Consider the following 12,462-nt stretch of genomic DNA (forward strand, 5'->3'; position numbering starts at 1 on the left):
TTTAATAAGTATGTCACGTTATATGTAAATTTAAATGTGTTATACCTAAATTTAAAAAGATTCATATTTTAAGCACATAAATTGTGTCGGTTTTTGTCCACAAAATTAATGGAACAAAATTTTTTAATAGTGTATAGACAACTCACATACAGATTATCGAAATTCTCAATGCACATAAATACATTCATGATAATAATTAGTATCAATTAATATTATTATTTATTTCAGATGCTTGTGGCGGAATTTTCGATTCGGCAAATGGCACCATAACGTCACCATCTTTCCCTGAAATGTATCCATCGAGCAAAAGTTGTGCCTGGGAAATTTTAGCACCACCTCAATATAGGATTACCTTGAATTTCACGCATTTTGATTTGGAAGGAAATAATGTATACCAGCAGGTAAATAATAAAAAAATAACATATAATATTACATTTATTGCCCATTTATACTAATAAACTTTGTAAAAAAAAATATTACTGGGAGGAACAACTAGAAGTAAGTTCCTGAGTAAAATAATCAGCTTACCATTAGTATGCATTGCAGCCAACGATTTGTATTCATTGATATAGTTAAACGAATTTAGAATAGTTTTTTTAAATATATTTTATCCCAATTTTCTTTCGTTTTATCTTGATCCAAATTTTTGATCACCTTCTACCATTTTGACTTAACCATTGGCTTTTCTACAAATCACTGGCACACTGGCCTGAGGTTCAAATTTATTTTATTTTATAAACAAGATTTTTCAAATTACGTAAATTTTCCAAAAAAAAATATCGCAGAATTGCTTTAAATTCCATTTGTCCATGTGAGAAATTTTGTCGATTTTTTCCCGTAGTTTACTGAGCTCTTTGACTTCCAGTTCTACTTAACGTATATATATTCCACAAACAGTTTATGTAAGAATTTCTTTCAAAAAATTTTCTCTCCAATTTCATTTCTCATTACAAAATAAATACATCTTCAACTAATAAGCAGTATATAAATTGGACATATGATTATTATTTTGCCTCAATCGATTTTATATTTTCTATATCTAAACCAGATGAAATGTCTAGTAGGAAAGATCATACAAATAAAGTTAATGGGAAAGTTTCCAAGTGGTCTTTCATTAAAGTTCCAGTTATATTTTTTATTATTTTTTACCAGGAATGCGAATACGACAGTTTGACTGTACATAGCAAAATGGGTGAAGACATCTACAAAAAACATGGAATTTTCTGCGGATCTCGGATGCCTCCAATGGTGACATCAGAAAAAAATGCAATGAGAATCGAATTCACATCTGACAATAGTGTGCAGAAATCAGGATTTGCTGCTGTCTTCTTCACAGGTAAGATAATAAATGACTAAATACATTTAACCTTGAGTTTTTATTACATTAAATTTTTTTTTTAATTAGATAAAGATGAGTGTGCGACCAACAATGGAGGATGTCAGCACGAATGTAGAAATACAGTAGGATCTTATGTTTGCTCCTGTCATAATGGATTCACTCTTCATGATAATAGACATGATTGCAAAGAAGGAGGTTGTAAATATGAAATTACTGCACCAACAGGCAACATTTATAGGTGAGGAAAAAATATGGAAACCAATGTAATTGATATTTGTCTACCAGGCAGTAAAGAAAAAAATGTAATGCAACAATTATTAATTGATCTGGCGAAAGCAATCGTTTTGACTAATTCCGTGCAATTGATTATTATATTTTGAACAAATTATAACAATATTTCGATTTCAGTCCAAATTATCCAGACTTGTACCCAGCTCGAAAAGATTGTGTATGGCATTTCACAACTACACCAGGACATCGTATCAGATTGCTGTTCAATCGATTCGAATTGGAACCTCATCAGGTAACACTAATTCATTTCTTCAGACTTATTTTATGAATTTTAACCATTTGGATAATAAAGTTATTGACCACCCATAATTTTGTTATCCTAAAGACCAAAATTCAAGTACTCGTCTACTCGATCTAGAATAATAAAGAGTAATAGAGTCTAACTATTGTGTTTTTTTTTTACAAATTTGATTTTTTCTAGGAATGTGCATACGATCACGTCGCCATCTATGATGGTCCAGGACCTGATAGTACAACCTTAGGAAGATTTTGTGGATCCAAATTACCACATGCTGTGTTAGCAAATTCAAACCAAATGTACATGGTGTTTAAATCGGATCAGTCTGTTCAAAGGGTTGGATTCTCTGCTACGCATTCTACAGGTAATTATTTTATTTAGACTAGTAGTAAGTGGCATTTTGCCTTGAAGCAAGTTGCATGAACTTGTGTAAATAATCGACTTAATCGGTAAGAAATCAATATAATTATTAATTTATAACTACTATACAGCGAGTTGCTGTAGAGCATTATAATGTGAGAAACTGTCAAAGAAAACTATTCAATTTTGAACAAAAGAAGTTATTACACATTATTGAAAATCAAACACGTTCCAAATGCATACAGTAAGTATTTTGTAAAAGCGCGGCCGAATATTTCAAATTTAAATCAATTTTTATAATTAAACCACTTTTCGTAGAACTATAATATTTTAGTACGTTCATAAAGATCAAGTACTCCATCCCCATACAAAGATTCATTAAAATCGTCAATATATTCTTTTTAAACCAACAATTTTTTGCAAAACTAATGAGCACGACAGAGCACGATTTCCCAGTAATATATTTCAACTTTGCAAAATCGATTCATATTTTTGGCTATAACGCGGACGAGAAATTTTACGATTTTCTGATAATTTGAAAAAACGGCTCAGCCGATCGTATCATAAAACTAACCAACGCGAGTTCTTTTAAAGTTTCATCGAATAGTTTTTAAATTTTGATATTGCAAAATTGATAAACGCTAGTCCTCATCGAGATACATCGAATGGCTTTTAAATTTCTTAAATCGGTCCAGCCGTTTTTGAGAAAGAAAACGTCGATAAGTCAAAATCGGCTCACATACACACACATACTTTTCCAATTTTGGTCTCATTTGATTTAAAAAATAAACTAGTTTGTGCATGGCATCGTGCCTTAGGCAAATTGCTGGAACTTCCCGTAACAAAAACTAAAACTTTTAAAAATCCTGAGCTTGTAGAACAAAAATAACTAATTCAGGAACTTTTAAAAAATCTTAAAATGTTCTTTAAAACATTGAAAAATAAAATTTTTGCAAACTTTGAAATTTTTGAAAAAAAAAAGACTTTTTGAACAATTTGAATTTTTTTTTTATAATTTGAATTTTTTTGAAAATTTTGAACTTTTTTAATGATCATTTCTGACCGCGAAATGGCATTGTTTTTTACTTTTTTTACTAGATAGATCTCCGAAAAACCTAGAACTGCCTTGTTGTTCATTCCGTCAATACAAGTAAAATGTTTTTTGAATCATTCAAATCAGAAGAGACGCTCCGTTCTCTTATAAACTCGATTTCTATGGCTGGACCTGCCTTTGCCAAAAACTAATCAGCACATCTCCCTATCAATAGAAATCAAATAATTTTTTAATCATTCAAATAGGTTGGTCCGTGCGCCCGAAAACGTGGACGAAAAATTGTATCCATACATACATTTTTTATAAGGTATGCCAAAATGTTCAGAAACCTCTGAAACGTGAAGATATGCAAAAAATTTCAATTTCGTTAATAAAAGTTAATAAAAGCACCAAATCGAAATTTTTTGCGAAAACAAACTTCTCCATCAGTAAGTTAAAAAAAAATTATATAAATAAGTAATATATCTATCTATTGCTAAATCTATTTTTATCTATTTCTATTACCTGTCGATATAAAAACGACTTTCCCTTAAACTTTATATCCCAGTAGTCAAAATAATTGGAAGCGTTATTGAAAGGCAAACTGGTGCTAGTTGATTTCTCTATCGAGACTTCATGTATGTATCTCAATGTGTGGACTGGAGGAGATCCTTTTGACAATGTTGTCATGAAAGTTCTAAAATCATGATAGCCTTCAAATAATTTGGCTGCTTTGCGGAAGGCTTCTACATCAAACTTGGGATTCCTAAAGAGTAAAGGATAATTAATAATTAGTATATATTAATATGTTGTATCATTCTATTTTTTATTCTATTTATTATACTGTTGTATTATTCTATTTATTACTTACGGAATAAATATACATCTATTCTGTTCTTCGATGGGTGTTTCAACAAAATATTGCAAAATAGTAGGTCGATAGTTATTTAATGAATATTCTTGTTTTAGTATAGCCAATCTGAAATTAAAAATAATCTCACAATTATAAATCAAGATCTCCAATTGAAAAATTTACATAATTATTAAAAAACTAAAGTCAAGCCTTTGATTTTTTGTTTCTCGATTTAATTTTACAAAATAAATTTTAGTTTTGTAGTTATTTTTTGGTTATTAATTTTTGAAATTTAGTCTTAACCACTGTATTAATCTAATAATAAAAACACCAACAATCTCTAGATATCTTACAACGTTCTAGTATTCAGTTTAAACAAATGTGTTTATTATCAATTAATTATCATACCTGTAGACGTAAGTCCTGCTCAGCGCATTAAATCTACAATGAAAAGTTGGTGGCACTAATCTTGTTCTAATAGCTCGTATCAGATCGTTCTCTTTACGAAAAAAAGAGTTCAGGCAAACAGTAATGTAATGACAATTGTAAATTTTTGGTAGATCAAAGTGGCAAGTTGTATTCAGAGCATGAACACCTGTATCAGTCCTGGAAGTAGAAAAAACTTATTAATAATAATGAATATGTACAGTAATAACAGCATTAATTCATATTACGGATTAATATATTAAATACTTTTGCATTGCAGCTTATGTAAATTTTTTTTTGCATTGTTAAATAATATAGTAAAGTAAACCAAAATGCGACATGAATAAGTTTAAAAATATGATGTGTATGCAGTGTTGGACTTATTGCATTATTTATTAAACTGAATTATATAATTTCATCTGCCTTACATATACTGTTGACTGTATCTTATATTATTTTAATTTCTGGAACATCTCAGATGCTTTTAGCAATAATAATGTAGACATTACATTTTTCTTGTATATTACATTCTAATATTATCTAGGCTCATAAGTTCAGCTAAATTCAAATTTCAAGTAAATTTCTAGCAGATGACAGTTCAAATGTTTTCAATGTTAAACAATGATAAGTGATTTTTTGTAATTTTTGCCATTTATTTCTACAATATTACTATAGTTTTATTGTTCATTAAATCTTAAAAATTTCCTTTGACAAACTCTAAAAAGAATTTTCAAAATCCAAATAACCTTGTAGTATCAAATCATACACAAGTACCAAAGAATTTTATATTTAAGATAGATAATATTATAGATATATTATACATGATGCAGGAATTCTTTTATACGGATAGCAACTTATGTATATATACAAAATGTCTAATGGCAGGATTGATTGTAACCGTCTTAATTCTAGAAAACTTGTGGCAATTGTGTTATTATTGTTGACTAGAGATGTTATTTATGGTATCAATAAAGATCAAACACAATAACCAAAAGATGGTCATACTTTGATCAAAGCTCTATGCATTACTTTAATGCAAAAATTTATTGAACTGCAAGAGATAGATATTTTAGTTTATGATTACAATCAATTACGTTGCCCCATTCAAATAAAATTCCTGGACATTCTGTATATTCAAATACTAAAGACAAAATTTACTTCTATAAATTGATACAATATCATACTCTTTAGAAATCTGCTGAAATTGAATGGGAGATATTAACCATGACACAAAATATCATAAGTTGAAATTATACCCATCGTAGAATCTCATAGTACCTGCTGGAAATGGAGACTGCAGGTGGATCATGATTATTAAACCGTCCCAATGCAAGTTCAATAACTCCTTGAACAGTACTTTGATCAACTATATATCTATCAGACTTAGGCACATTCTTTTGAACACCTCTGCAATCAGAAACAACATTTAAAGGATGACTTTTAGGTTAGGTTTTCAGAAAACAGATTTGTAAATGAAATAATTCAATATTCAATATAGTAATAAATATCAGTTCAACCTGAAATACGTTCCTATATACGAGTAATTTAATAAATATCTGTGCATATTATGTTTTATATATTATTACTAATTTTTTAAGGAGGAAAAAATATAACCCTGTACAATGGTTGCATGTATATACAAAGAAAGAAAATAGTTGTATGTATGATGGATACAAAAACGTACCTTGGATTTTATTAGTTTTTAATTAATTTTAGACTCAATTTACGTTTTTTAGAGTTATTGACACAGATTTTTAATAATATTTATTTTTATTAAATATTTTGTAGTTGTCATTATTTTTATAAGTTGGCCGCCATGTTGGCGATCTTTAAAATAAAAATTTTAATTTTTTCTGTATTTTTTAAATAAAAGAATCAAAAACACTATTTTATATTATTAATAGGTAATTAAAATATATAAAAAGATATATATATATATATATATATATATATACATGTGTGATATATATATATATTTTTGAATCATGTATTAAAATTAAAGTATGCTTTCTACACATCTTATACATTTGTTAACATTGCCTTATTAATGTTTATTATTTATATAAATTAATGAAATTGTTTATCTCATTCTAATTAGTAGTAGAATTTGATTAAGAAATTATATTGAGAATAATGAATAAAGCCATAAAAATAGCATATAATTTACCACATCTAACACCCACCAAATACTTGCAGAGAGAAACAAATAATCATTCACTAAATAACATAATTAAAATAGAGAAATGCAAACTAATACACAAAATGAAATTTAACCGAATTAAAACAAGTGCAACAATAGACACAAATCAAGATATACATGAACACTACACGAGACAACACAACAATTTTCACATTGAACGCAATAGAAAAAAGAATTTGAGAGAAAATGTCATATGGAGTGCTACCAAAATATATAACGAATTGCCAGACTATATTAAGATGACCAATGATAATGATAATTTTAAAAGAAAAATAAAGAAGTACTATATGGAAATTGAAGAAAAAGAAGACTGAAGAGTTATATATAGATATTATATTAATGAAATAGATATTATAGTCAAATGAAATGTAAATATTATATGAAAACTGTTTTTCATAATCTCTCATACCAGGCACCTCTGTCTGACTGAGATATGAAAATAATGTATATATGTAAATAAATAAATAAAACATACACGACGACTAATCACAGTCGACCCGTATAGAAATGATATCATCGAGAAAAAAAAAAAAAAAAAAAAAAAAATATTACATGAAAAATTATGCAAATATATATTTATTTCAAAAACACCGCCATATTTTTTTTGTTATGAAGTTAGCCGCATAGTTGGCAACAGTGTTTGTCAGCTGTCAAATTTTTCAAAATGTCAGAATCTATAAAAAATATTTAATTTTTAAGCTTAAATAATGAATAAATTCGTGATATAAAAATAATATTAGATATTAGGAAATATGTAATACATTAAATATATTACATATTATATATTAAGTAAGGATTTAATGATATTAATATTCGCCGAAACCTTAAACCAAAGATAACCAATATGTTTAAACTTTATATTTTACTATTATCTTTATTTCTAACAATTTGTGATACTCAAAATGAGCAAAAAGTTTGTTCAGATCAAGGTACTAAATGTGAAACCATTAACATTAATAAATATAACGAGCGCACATATATTTTCTACGATGTAAACAAACCTGAGGGGTTCAACTTACGGAGAGATGTATACATAAGAATGGCTACATTTGTTAAAATTATAAACAAAATGAAAATTAAAAGATTTGTACTAGTACTTCCACCATGGTCAGATCTGTTTCATTGGAAATCCAAACATTTAAATCAAAATTCAATCCCGTGGAATGAATTTTTTGATGTAGATAGTTTGAATAAATATGTTCCCGTTGTGGAGATGAAAGATTATTTTGCATATCATAATATTTGGAATAAAGATAGTCTTGTGATTGATGAGGTTTTTATATTGAAACATTTCGAAGAGATGTTTGAAACTGGTAATTTTCAAGATAAATATGAGTATACAAATGATTGTAAAGAAAAAACTGAGTTGAATGATTTATGGGGGTACAGTAATGTAACTTTTGGTACTGTAAAGTGTTTAAAATTTCAAGGAACTACTAGTTTGTTGAAGAATATAATCAAAGACAGCAAAGCCAAGTATATATTAATGCATACATCAGTTTATATTTAATAACAATAACTTATATCATTTAATTATTTTAGTTCAATAATGTTTGCTCATGCTGAAATACCTTTGCATGACACATGGGGCTCTCCTGAGTTTTGGAGAGCTCGTAGAAGTATGAGGTTTAGTCAACCCCTAGTCAAACTTGCCAATGATTTTAGAAAGACTTATTTAAACTCAACAGATGACAATGATAATACTTTAAGACCTTTAAGTTGGAAAGATGAAAAGGTACAAAAAATGTATGATGTTTAAATTAATTTTATATACATATCTTAATTTTTAGTATAGTAGAAATGCAATTGGTGGAAATTATATATCAGTGCATTTGCGCAGACAAGATTTTTATGGGGTCGCTCAAAACACATTCCAAATATAAAGTATGCAGCACAACAAATTGAAAAAAACTGCAACAAACTACAAATATTTACTGTATTTTTAGCAACAGATGCTTTCTCTATAGGTATTTTATATTGCAAATGTATTTTATATATAAAAAGTATTTTATTTCATGTTTTTTCCAGAAATAAGTGACTTGAGGTCCTTTTTGGAACAAAAATTAAAGTCTACACATTTAAACCAACATCGGATATAGAAAAGAAAATTAAAGATGGAGGCAAAGCGATTGTAGAACAAATAATTTGTTCCCATGCCAAATATTTCATAGGGACTTATGAATCTACATTTTCATTTCGAATACAAGAAGAACGTGAAATCTTAGGCTTCCCAAAAACAACAACCTTCAATAGACTTTGTGGAGACAAAGAGACTGATAAAAAATGTTCTCAAACAACTGTATGGAGTATAATGTTTTGATAATAGAATTTTTTATTATACAAAATATATATAAAATTTTACAAAATCACAGATTTTATGTTTGTTGATTTGTGGACATATCGTTTTTGAGCCAGTCTCGATACAAGTTTAATTGTTCTTTCCAATAATTTGTTAAATCTTTAAAAAACATTTTAGGATTCTTGACACATTCTTCAGGAAGTCCTGGAATGTCTAAAAGACCTGTTCTGTGGACAGTGACTCGATCACGAAGCTTTTTGGTCATGAATTTCCTAAAACCAAATTATGTGAGCATAATTTTTAACATAAAAATGACTGTTAGCATATACTTACATGAAGACATCAAGTACGATGTTAACAAAACTGGGAGCATTTACAAAATCCAGTCTCTTCACCATTGTTGGATAAAACTTCCAACTATCAACTAACTTCTTAATCATCCCCGGATGCAACTGCAAAGCATGCCCTAAAGTAACATTTTCAAGATCAAAAATAGCAACAACTCCATATACAGATACACTTTCATCCAAATGTAAAGCTAAATCCATAATCATTTGCCCGATTTTAAAAACATCATCTTGTAAATGCTTTTTGGGATCATGTGCAGCCGCTTTAATTACCACAATCAATCTATTATGAGCATCTTTTGTTTTTAGAGGTAAAAACACTCCTAAATCAACGAGTTCTTGGATTTCACACAAATGAGGGTCTCTATTTTGGTACCACTCCGGTACTTTAGATCTGGCTAAGTAGAAATGCTTGATTTTGGCTATTGTTTTCGGAATATCAAACTTGCAGCCTCTTAAAAAATGTAGGATTGATACTGGATCGTTTCTGGCTTTTATATGAGGGTTGTCTTGGATCCATTCTTGGATTTCCCTGATACTATCATTCCGGATTGATTCAGTTTCACCCAAATATTCTTCAGCATATAAATAATCTTCGGCAGACAAAGTACATTTATAAAGTTCTGACATTTTAAAAATACTTTCTTATATATAAAGAATTGCAATGGTAGATTTACTCGTTGATTGTAATTTGATAAGTTGCAAGGTAAGCAAATGCAAACACTAAAATTTTATGCTTACCAAGCTTGAATTGTACATGTATATTATTTATTAATTAATTCTAACTAATTATAAAAATCTTAGTACAAAAGCTAAAAAATGCAGTTGATAATACTGACTAGAGGAAAGACCAGAAATGACATTGTTTATACAAAATATATTTAGTAGTACAAAAAAACGTAAAAATATAATGAACTTGGCATGATATTTAAAACTAAATAGAAAAATTGTAAAATAAAAATCATGCAAAAGACATTTTTACTGATAACATAATTTATTTAGTGTTGCCTTAGTTAAATTGGATTCTCATGAGAAAAATGGCGCAAAATTTAAATTTTATTAGTTTTTTTTTATTTAAATATTTATTGAAAAATACATATTATTAATTGTTATACTATTTAAATTCTCAAAATTGAAAATTAAAATGAATTTAAATATTCAAAAACATAAAACTAAATATTCATTCATTCATTTTTTTAGAATCTTGTTAGACTTTTTGATGAGTATAAAAGCGCCAAATTTCAATTTTATTAGATGTATTCAAATATTTATAAAACTAGATATTATTAGTTGTTTTGTACTATGTTTATTTCTGAATTTAGTTGAAAATTAAAAAGTAAATTTCAATTTAATAAACAAATCATAAACTATATTTATATTAGAATTTCTTTTTAGAACTTTTCAAAACGTCAAAAGTGAGGTTATGTCCAAACATGTTATAACCTGTGAACAAAAAACATTATTTTTTAAAATAAAACATTATATTTAACGTTTACTTAATTACTTTCATATCAAATTATTATTAAACAAAAAATACACTTATTATCAATAGACTAGTTAACAAATATCATCTATTATATTATCATCATGGATATTCCTTGGACAAGGCAGAGTTTTCTGACAAAGACTCCAATTCAGTCGATGAAAGTACTTCTTCACAAGAAAATTTATTTTCACAGATCCTGATGAATTTTTCTTTGAATCTGATCATTTAGCTTTGAGGAACAATAAAGATTATCAGAAATTATTAAGGGCTTACATTTTGCTCAGCGCACAGAAGATGAAATGCTAAAGGTAATAAATCAGACAAATGTGGATAAATTGAGATCAACTATATAGTTTTGTAATATGTATAAGAAAAGTCTAAATTTGTTTTGCTTTGGCAGAATTATGACACACTAAATGCAGCCCTAACATTGTCACAGAAAAACCTGTAGAGTTTGTTATTCTTTACGAAGTGGGGAGTTAAATTACCTGACAGAATCACACTAGTTAATGTAATTTATTATAAACAAGCGATATATATATATAATATATAATATATAGTTATATATCTATATATTATATATATATATATATATCTTATATATATATCTATAATAATATATATATATATATTTCTAGATTCCAAAATTGATTTGCAACAGTACGAGAATAAAGTTCCTGAGTATTTATTAAACACAAAGCACAAAGTATTTACAATGATGATAAACAACAAAGTACATCTAATGAAAAAATTGATTCTTATCACTTGACAGAAAACAGACATTCTGCAAATCTGATAAAGTATTAATTTTGAAGTTTTTTATCAACTTCAAAGTATGTTATGTTATATTTTATCAATTTTATTTATTAGTATTTTTTTATAGTTGTGGACAGTTGCTGAACAACGCAGATTGGAAGAATTATTAGTTGAATTTCCTTCAGAAGAAGTTGAAATGCGTAGATTTGCAAAAAATAGCAAAAGCTTTAGGTAATAGGACTACGAAACAAGTGGCAAGTCGAATACAGAAATATTTTATCAAACTGCATAAGGCAGGTTTGCCTGTTCCTGGTAGATTGCCCAGGATGCGTCCGGAAAGGTAACATATTAATTGTCTTTGGCTTTTAGCAACAAATATGTAAAATGTTTTTGTTATTTATCTAAGTTTTTGGTTTCAGAGGTCATTAAAAAATTCTGTATTTTATAATTCATTCAGTTTGATAAAACCTTCCACATTCTTTCCAACATTAACAATACCAAATGGGTTACAAAGTTTTGCACAATCAGAATACTCAGAATGTTTATTCCGCAAGTACCCAAAGAGGTAAATTTTTATATATATATATATATATATATATCTATATATATATCTATCTTATATATAAAATTCTTCTGTACCAATGTAAGTTTCATTAATTCTCCTAAACTATAATTCGGATTTTCATGAATCTTCCTGAATTTGTTCGGGAAATTTTCTAGAATGTTTTGATTCATAGAAATATAGTTAGATTGTAGAAATAAATAGAAAAAATTACAAAACCGCTTATCATTGTTTGCCCTTGAAAATATTTGAAGCTTAGTTTGACATTAAAA

General features: G+C 27.7%; 3 protein-coding genes and 1 pseudogene across 3 annotated transcripts; 2 read left to right on the plus strand and 2 right to left on the minus strand.

Moving 5' to 3' along the window:
- Positions 1-290: 290 nt before the first annotated feature.
- On the plus strand, positions 291-2,249 carry LOC113382630 (tolloid-like protein 1). Its single transcript, XM_026620884.1, has 5 exons — positions 291-401; positions 1,153-1,336; positions 1,406-1,577; positions 1,748-1,862; positions 2,052-2,249. The coding sequence occupies exons 1-5, from the start codon at positions 291-293 to the stop codon at positions 2,247-2,249; spliced, it is 780 nt and encodes a 259-aa protein (XP_026476669.1).
- Positions 2,250-2,351: 102 nt separating this feature from the next.
- On the minus strand, positions 2,352-6,104 carry LOC113382627 (tRNA pseudouridine synthase-like 1). Its single transcript, XM_026620882.1, has 6 exons — positions 6,058-6,104; positions 5,819-5,947; positions 4,523-4,720; positions 4,133-4,240; positions 3,787-4,027; positions 2,352-2,366 (listed from the first exon to the last, which is right to left on the minus strand). The coding sequence occupies exons 1-6, from the start codon at positions 6,102-6,104 to the stop codon at positions 2,352-2,354; spliced, it is 738 nt and encodes a 245-aa protein (XP_026476667.1).
- Positions 6,105-7,779: 1,675 nt separating this feature from the next.
- LOC113382628 lies at positions 7,780-9,060 on the plus strand (annotated as a pseudogene).
- A 55-nt stretch (positions 9,061-9,115) lies between these two features.
- On the minus strand, positions 9,116-10,162 carry LOC113382629 (retinol-binding protein pinta-like). Its single transcript, XM_026620883.1, has 2 exons — positions 9,373-10,162; positions 9,116-9,311 (listed from the first exon to the last, which is right to left on the minus strand). The coding sequence occupies exons 1-2, from the start codon at positions 10,014-10,016 to the stop codon at positions 9,116-9,118; spliced, it is 840 nt and encodes a 279-aa protein (XP_026476668.1). The 5' UTR covers positions 10,017-10,162.
- Positions 10,163-12,462: the final 2,300 nt, after the last annotated feature.

The sequence above is a fragment of the Ctenocephalides felis genome, unplaced genomic scaffold, assembly GCF_003426905.1.
Source record: "Ctenocephalides felis isolate EL2017-DRISC unplaced genomic scaffold, ASM342690v1 CF-g0.4_SCAFFOLD_03525, whole genome shotgun sequence".
Lineage (NCBI taxonomy): Eukaryota > Metazoa > Arthropoda > Insecta > Siphonaptera > Pulicidae > Ctenocephalides > Ctenocephalides felis.